General features: G+C 38.7%; 1 protein-coding gene across 1 annotated transcript; it reads right to left on the reverse strand.

Annotated features, from left to right (window-relative positions):
* Positions 1-592: 592 nt before the first annotated feature.
* On the reverse strand, positions 593-4394 carry LOC110895389. Its single transcript, XM_022142702.2, has 10 exons — positions 4067-4394; positions 2530-2625; positions 2248-2332; positions 1681-1802; positions 1557-1581; positions 1363-1446; positions 1251-1280; positions 1051-1156; positions 904-968; positions 593-802 (listed from the first exon to the last, which is right to left on the reverse strand). The coding sequence occupies exons 1-9, from the start codon at positions 4160-4162 to the stop codon at positions 905-907; spliced, it is 708 nt and encodes a 235-aa protein (XP_021998394.1). The 5' UTR covers positions 4163-4394; the 3' UTR covers positions 593-802; position 904.
* Between the last annotated feature and the right edge of the window lie 4505 nt (positions 4395-8899).

Genomic DNA, 8899 nt, shown 5'->3' on the forward strand with positions numbered 1-8899 from the left:
ATCATCGATGTGTTTTGAACATATTAACGTAGGCTAGAGGGGCTCTATAGTTAAACATATGAGCAATACAAGGTTGGTGACCTTTAGGACTGTAAATGAACCGAACGATTGAGAAATATGTGTTAACGAACTGTTCATGAACGCTTATTGAACGAGATTTTATATTCATGTTTGTTAAGGAAATGAACTTGTCCATGTTAGTTTGTTAATTTTTGGCAACAAACGAAAACGAGCACAAAGGGAAACAAACGAATACACCGACACTTATTATATATTTTATTTGTCGAAATTTTGAAGTATTAATAAACGAACAAGTTACCGAACATTCACGAACATAAATGAACACACGTGCTTTTGTTCATGTTTGTTCATTTAACTAAACGAACAAAATGTCTTGTTTGTGTTTGTTTAATAAACGAACGAACACAAACGAACTTCCTACGTAATGGTTCACGAACTGTTCGCTGAACGTTTGATTCATTTGCATTGACCTTCACTCGGGAAACTAAAACAATGATGTAAATGTTTTGTAACTAAACGGACAAATATTGGTTAGTATGAGAGACGAATATTACATATAATTTGACCAATATGTAAAAAAGGATGAAACTCTAGATTTGAATTTGCATATCCACAAAAAAAGTACAAAATAATTTTTTGCTACACTGAAACTGTATGCACACAAAGCAACAATATGTATGTAACCCAACCAAGGGTCAAAAGAATGAAACTAAAAGTTAGTGCAGTAAATAATCAGATCACATCAAGACAGCCCCATGAATGAAGTTCAAAGTCCATGAATCTGTGAACAAGAATAAAAAATCAGATTCTTACTCGAATATTTATAGGCACAGCAATCACACAATATTATTTTATATAATTTCTTATATAACAGAAGAATACCTCATGACAAGATTACAAGTCCCAGGTAAACTGAAGCACTGAGAAAAGTGAAGGATATCATTCCCCTGCAACAAAGTGGTAAACAATGAAACCAAATTAGATATAACTTACATAATGAAATATTAAATATTCTACACAGATACTAACCATATGACTCCCCAAGCAACACCATTACACGGGCAAGGACAAATTTCGGCAAACTTTTCAGCGTCACTAGAATTAACTCGCCGGGAAATTAAATCATCATAAATATCTGCCAAAAGATTTTGATTTATATCATACGTAACATAAAACTTTAATTCCAAATGTGAAATTTGTTAACTTATATGACTAGTATAGATTGTTACCATAAACCGAAAACAAGCTGTTCATGACACCTGCAAATGGGAAACACAAGTTCATAAGCAAAATGCTGTTTGCTTGATACGGGTGAAAGTGAAAGATGGAAAAAGATAATACCGATGAATAGAATGACGTAACGAAGGATACGGACTGTGGTTTTTTCTTGCAGTAGCCAAACAATAGCAAGGAATACGATGAATCCTGTTGAAAAATAAAAAAAAATATATGACAATTATTTAGCAAAACGCATCTCTTTTTATATTAAAAACGTCAATAAGGATAATAAGTTATAAAGATTTGTAGTTACAGACCAATGCAGAGTCCTCGAAGAGTCCACTGTTTCAACAGCACAAAATATATGAGATCGTAGACATGCAACCATAACTAGGATTTCAAATTAAAATTTTTGTTTAACTAATTGCGTGATATAGTTACATTTTTGGCAATGAAGAGCACGATAAGCAAGGCGGCTGCTAAACATCCGGCAGCAATTCTCGCAGTTAAAAGGTCAGTAGATGCCAGGATCAAAAGCATTCCCCAAAACGATGAACCGAGATCTGGATGTTATAAATTTATGAATGCTAGGACCGTGTTAAAAATGTAAAGAAAACATATGTGCCTTTTAAGAGTAAATTACACGGATGGTCCCTGTGGTTTAACAAACTTTTTGATTTGGTCCCTAGGTTTCCAAAAGTACACGGATGGTCCCTGTGGTTTGCACTTTGTAACACATTTAGTCCTTTGCCAACAAATCTAAAGGTTTTAGCATGTACAAGTTAGGGACTAAATGCGTTACAAAGTGCAAACCACAAGGACCATCCATGTACTTTTGGAAAAAGCTGGGAACTAAATGCGTTACAAAGTGCAAACCACAGAGACCATCTGTGTACTTTTGGAAAGCTAGGGACCAAATCCAAAATTTGGTAAACCACAAGAACCATCCGTGTACTTTACTCCGCCTTTTAATGAAGAAATTCAATTGCTTAGAAGAAGTTAACATACATCCGGCTGGCAATATTAACCAATATACTCCACCGCGTGTCTGCGTCACCCCACCCTCATTGGCATGAACCTCCATGCCCATGACCTACACACCAGAGTCCAAGAATTGTTAATAAAGAAAACGTCCAGAATTACACAGATATAAACTGGTTCCAAATGCAACGTTGACTTAATGGCCGTTAAGTTTGATCAGATGTTCTAAAACTAAATGAGAAACAAACGAGGAACTTGCGTGCATGAAATAGTGTATTCGGGAACAAGATGAAGACTTTTAGGTTTTACCTCTCCACATGTGAGCTTACAAGCGATTGCATGGCTAGCTTCATGAAGAAAGACTGTGATAAGCTTGAATGGTGTAAGCAGAAATGTCCTCCATAACTGTACAATCCATTCAAATAGATATAAATTTACTTAACAAACATGGAAAATCTGTTGGAAATCAGGCCCTTGATCAAACACACAAACACGATCTGAACAAACTCGTTCGACTCTTTTATTATTTATCAATGAAAGCACACAAATACAATAACCCTAACCCCCTATTTATACTAAAACTCATTCTAGTCCTAACTCGACTTTATAACACTCTTAATATGAATAAATAAACCAACCACATAAACCTATCTAATTCAAACTAACAATTATCCCTACAAATCTCTATAAATAATTCACCATAATTATCTATAATGCGTCTTGATCTATATCTCTTCGATTCAAGATTAACGTCTTCAAAATCAAAGGCCAAAAATCGTACGAACAGATCTAAAACAGCCAACACTACCCCTAAACAAGCCTAAAACATGTCTAAAACCCCTAAAAATGGTATTTTTACACTACGTGTCTCGCTTTAAAAAAGCCCTCACTTTTAAGCATCTAACGCCTAAGCTCCTGGCGAGGCCTACTGCCTATGCGCCTTGTGCCTTTGACAACATAGTAAAGTACACTAAATAATATTACTAAAGATCCCCCTCAATATCATGGAGACATGCCTGCTAACTAACAGGGAGAATTTTCACTCCTTAAGAAGATGTAGCAGTAGCACTCATATAATTACTCTATTCATTAATGAAGATTGTTTGCAATAATTGTAGATTGTAATTGTTAACTCATACCGACATTTTATGTCAGCTATATATATCAAAGTGAAAAAATCTCCAATGTACTTCCTTTTCTTTTATAATAAATAACACATATACATAGCACAGTCATATATGCTACGTAGTCAAACGCGCCCCAGAAGCCCACGCGAGGTGAGACACAGCCAAACGCCTTGCGGGGATCGAAGCACTCCTGCTAGATTGCGGAGAGATTTTTCAAATTCCAGCGTGAAAAATTCTGAACAACTAAAACTGGTATTAAATTAAAATGATCTAAAAGACTGGAACCAACCTAAACTAGTCCTAAACCAGCCTACAACTTGTCTAAAACCCCTGAAAATGGTTCGTTTATGTTGTCCCCCTTGCTTTTTAAACACCTTGCACCTAGGCGCAAGGCTCACTCTTTGCGCCTAGAGTGCGTGTTGGTGACTACCTGGCGTATGTGTCTTCTATCTTGGTATTCAAAGCCTAATTATTACCTAGAAACTATCCGAGTAGGTAACAATACTCCCATCCACCAATTCCTACCATATCTAACTAAAAATTAAACCACCACATTAAAAGTTGTTAACAATTAAATTCATCTATCTGGTCACACTACAAATTCAAGTCAAAACAATAATTTCACATTAATCGGCACGCAACTACAAAATATCTAAAACGCAGAAAAAGTCTTCAGCAGTAAATTTAGGGTTATCTCAATTAAAAAAGAAGAAACGAACCGCGAGAATGACGAGAGAATAGATGCCGACGGTAGCGAGAAAGAATTTCTGGTCGCGATCGCAGCAATTCTTGAGCTCCCAATTAGGTGACGTCATCAGTGACTGTTGCGTTCTCTCTCTTCAACTCCTCGAAGAAGTTTGAAAATATGATTGTTAGAGAGAGAGAGAGAGAATGAGGTGGCTTTTGAAGACCGGTGTGTGTGTGTGATCGGAGATGTTTGAAAATATGAAGGGGCGGAGATGGTGAAGGTGATGGTGAGGGTTTGAATTGAGTTGGTGGCCAACTGGCAGAATGATTGAATTGAAATTTTCTCTCAAGACTCCGTCTTCTGCAGTTGAAATTTCGAATCATCTTCTTATACTGCCCACCAATCAACGCCTCACAACTCAGCGCCTTCTTTTAGATTTTTATTTATTTATTTATTTATTATACGAGGTTTTGCTAAAATAATATGTTTGCTAAAATAAATGTGGGAATCACTCATATTTTGGTGAATCGTTTTGATTGTGGGATAAGGGTGTCTTCACCAAGTCTCTAAGTGTGTATTGTGTTAGCCTTAGAAAAGGCATGTATATAATCCCATATTGTCCAGAGAATCGCTTTTATCATGTGTCATATTCAAACAAGTGCTTGTAATGATGGGACCCTTGATTTGAAACGCATAATGTCCGTTGATTGGATTGTAGATATCCGTTGCGACAACGTGAATCCTCCATTTCTCTTTCTCTTCTTCTTGAATACTAACAAAGGTCGCTGGACCTAGATAACAGACCGTCGCCGGTTGGCTCGACAGAGGGAAGGAGGTTGTGTTAGCCTTCGAGGTCGCTTACCCCTGGCTTGACCTTTACTTCTAACCTGACTTTTGAAACTCTCATTCGCCGTCCGGGATTGGTAAAGAGAAGTAAACCGGGAACAAACCGCTGGTGGCTCGACGAAGAAGTGGGTATTGAAATAGGGTGTGAGGTCTGACCTGAATTACATATTGGTTGTGATTCAAACTTGACCTTCCGGTCTATCTTGATATTTCATTGATTCCATTCGCTGCTGGGGCTGTGTTTCCCTTGGTGAAAACACTATTGTCACTACAACAATGGAGAGAGGAGGAGGCCACGTAAAAGATCGGAGGTATGATTATAATCAAGAAGAACGATGGCGAGTGGTAAAGTACAAAGGAAAACGTCTGATTGATGGTGAAAAGAAACACAGACGGCCTCAAACGAAGGAGACGACGTTTTACATCGGCAACCTACCAGATGACTGTTCCAGCTTCTTACTATGGGATGTTTTCAGAGACTTTGGTTTGATGACGGATGCATATGTACCTAGGAAAAAAGACAAAAGAGGTAATACTTTTGGTTTTCTGAGATTTGAAGAAGTCAAAGATGCTCAAAACATGGCGGCGTATCTGAGTACAGCAACTATTGATCATAAAAAGTTGTTTGTAAAACCGGCGAAATTTGGTAAGGATGAAGAAAAGAAATATAACAAACACCACCCGTCCAAACAGGTGCAACTTAATAAACATACTCACAGTGTCGATGTTGAACATGGAAATGGTGGTAACACCATTAAACAACCGGGTCATGCAAACGTGAATAGATCCTATGCTGAGGTTGTTATAGGAATTAAATATGCCAGTGAACCAGAAAATTCTATGAACATCTCGGTGGTGGAAAGCGAAACGTCGAAAAGATAGAGAAGCGACTCATTAGTGGCTGAAGTGAAAAATCCCTATGATCTCAAAGGCTTAAAACAATTGTTAGATGAAGATGGTTTGAAGGGCTTTATAATCAGGTACATGGGTGGACTGTCAGAATGAAGCTTTGGATTTCCTAGAACACAAGAAAGAAAACTGTGAAAAATGGTTCAAAAATATTCATGTTTGGGACGGCAGGTACATACCGTTTCAACGACTAGCGAAAATATCTATCAGGGGTGTACCTATACAATTCTGGGGTCCGTCTATTTTTAATCAAATCAGAGGGTTAATAGGCACGGTGGTAATGCCGTCCTCTGCCAGTGATGAAGACCTGGATCTATCAGTTAGTTCGATTGGAATTATTACTAATAATGTGGCTAGGGTTAACAGTAAGCTGACCATTGCATGGCATGGGCATCCACACGAGATTTTGATTATGGAAGATATTGGTGCTGGTTTTCTGTTTGCTCCGGCTATGTCCGGTGAACCGGAAAATACGGATGGAAAAAACATAGTTTACGTTCAGTCAGGTTCAACCACAAGCCCCTTGGGAGCTGAAGGGTCTGCATCGAAGAATGGGGACCTTGGAAAGATGGAGGGTAATCAAAAGGTAAGGGACAAAATCAATTCACCAGCAGTTAATATGGCGGCTACAATAAATAGTTCCAACAAATCCCAATCCAATAACAATGGTTCCAAAGAATGGGCCTCATCAACCTCAACCTCAAACTCAAAAGAATCACAATTGGGCCCATATGACACCCCCTCCTCCCCCACCAGGTAACAAGCCTGATGACGTTTGGGCCAAGGATTCAGCTATTGGCCTGAATAAACTGTTTGATGAAGCTGTTTTCGAAACACCACCAAATGGGCCTAATGAGGCAGACCCCCCTATCCAGGTCAATCAACAAGATAATTTGGATCTAGAAGCCTCCCCAGACCCCTTTAATCTCAGAGAATTGTTACAACAGGTCAAAATAAAAAAAACATACCACTGATCTGAATAACCCCCCGAATCAAAACGCTGCTGTCTCTCAACAGTCATCATCACAACCGAACCGTTTGGGCAATCAAAGGGAAGGGAAGTATAGGTTTCCATCGATGAAGATGAAAGACACTCTGTGGGTTCCCAAAAATGGAGAGGGCTCGAAACATCGGAACAAATCAACGGAATCCAAATCAGAAGAAGAGCAATCACCTTCGATTGCTTCGGAGTAGCGAAGAGACATTAATGGGATCGAACTGGAGGCTGATCGTACTAAAGAAGTTGGTGAATGTCTGGGTTTCATGCTAAATGGTAAAGAAGATGAAATCAGGAAGCAGGTCACTACCGAACAGGTGTCAACCTTTCCCCAATGAATTTTCTTACAGCAAACATCAGAGGGGCCGGTAACCCCTTGAAAGCGGAGCACATTAAAGAACTGAAACGAAAAAACAACATCAATTTAATCGCAATTCAGGAAACGCAGCATACAGACTCCTCAAAAATTCAGGTAAACACTTTCTGGGGCAATTCAGTCCTTGAATCTGACTTTGTGGATGCCTCGGGGAGGTCTGGGGGTTTGTTGAATATTTGGGACCCATTGATATTTGTTCGCAAAGCATCGGTTTCAAGTAGATTCTATTTGGCCACACTAGGAGAACTAAAGAATGGGGGTGGGGATTTAAACGTGATAAATATTTATACTCCACATGATAACAACCTTAAAAAAGAGTTGTGGCTGGAATTACTCAACCTAATGAATCTGTATAGTGGCTCATGGATCCTGTCGGGTGACTTTAACTGTGTACGATAACCAAGTGAAAGGAAAAATTCGAAATTTAATCCCCAAGCTGCTGACTCCTTCAATCAATTTATCCGTTCAGCCGCATTATCAGAATACACTATGATTGGGTGCTCTTTCACTCATCGTTCGGATGATGGCAAGCGTTTAAGCAAAATTGAGAGAGTTCTGGTATGTCAATCCTTCATTTCTAAATGGCCATCTGCTGTACTCAATGGTTTGCCGAGGTATAGGTCAGATCATTGACCGTTACTCTTAAAATGTGCTGAAGTATCATATGGGACCCCTCCTTTTCGTTTTTTCAATTCCTGGCTAAACGAAGAAGGCTTGCTAGATATTGTGTCAAAAGCGTATACTAATATTCAGCAAATATATCCACCGGATAAATCAGTAAGTCATCGATTGAAGGCTGTAAAAGCGGCTTTAAAACTGTGGTGTAGGGAGAAAAAAATCCGAGACGACAACATCACTCGAGACCTTGGAAAAAAAATTGAAGATTTAGATATCAAAGCTGAGTCAGCAGTTTTAACAGAGGAGGAAATTACAAACAGAGAGATATGGGTCAAAACACTGTCGGTAATAGAAGATAACAACCTGGAGGACCTAAAACAAAGGGCTAAAGTCAAATGGTTGACGGAAGGAGACGAAAACTCCTCCTTTTTCCACGGAATTATTAAAAGTCATCAAAAGCAAAATGGGATCAATGGTCTCAGTTTCAACAACATATGGGTCTCGGAACCGGATTCTCTTAAAGAGGAAATTAAATCCTACTTTAAGAAGCTCTTCAAAGAAGATAATCACAACAGACCGTCTTTTATTAACAATGGTTTTAAGGTTCTTTCATTGGATCAATCAGCCATGTTAGTAAAATGATTCTCCAGAGAGGAGATTAAGGAGGCGATTTGGGACTGTGGTGGAGACAAGGCGCCGGAGCCAGACGGTTTCACTTTCGGATTCATAAAACGATTCTGGAATATTCTAGAAGCAGATTTTATCAAACTTTTAGAATATTTCTATGTTCATGGAAAGTTAAGTCGGGGTTGCAACTCGAGCTTCATCACTCTGGTGCCTAAATCAACAAATCCACAACTCATAAATGAATTCCGTCTGATTAACCTCATCGGTTGCATCTCAAAGGTTATCTCAAAGGTGCTGGCCAAAAGACTTAAGCAAGTGATTGGTTTTTTGGTGAGTGACACGCAAACTGCGTATATTGAAGGTCATAGTATACTAGATGGGCCGTTGATAATCAATGAGCTTATCTCATGGAGTAAAAAATCAAAAAACAAGTTGATGTTGTTCAAAGTCGATTTTGAAAAGGCCTTCGATTCTGTCAGTTGGAGTTTCCT

Source organism: Helianthus annuus, chromosome 12 (genome assembly GCF_002127325.2).
Source record: "Helianthus annuus cultivar XRQ/B chromosome 12, HanXRQr2.0-SUNRISE, whole genome shotgun sequence".
Classification (NCBI taxonomy): domain Eukaryota; kingdom Viridiplantae; phylum Streptophyta; class Magnoliopsida; order Asterales; family Asteraceae; genus Helianthus; species Helianthus annuus.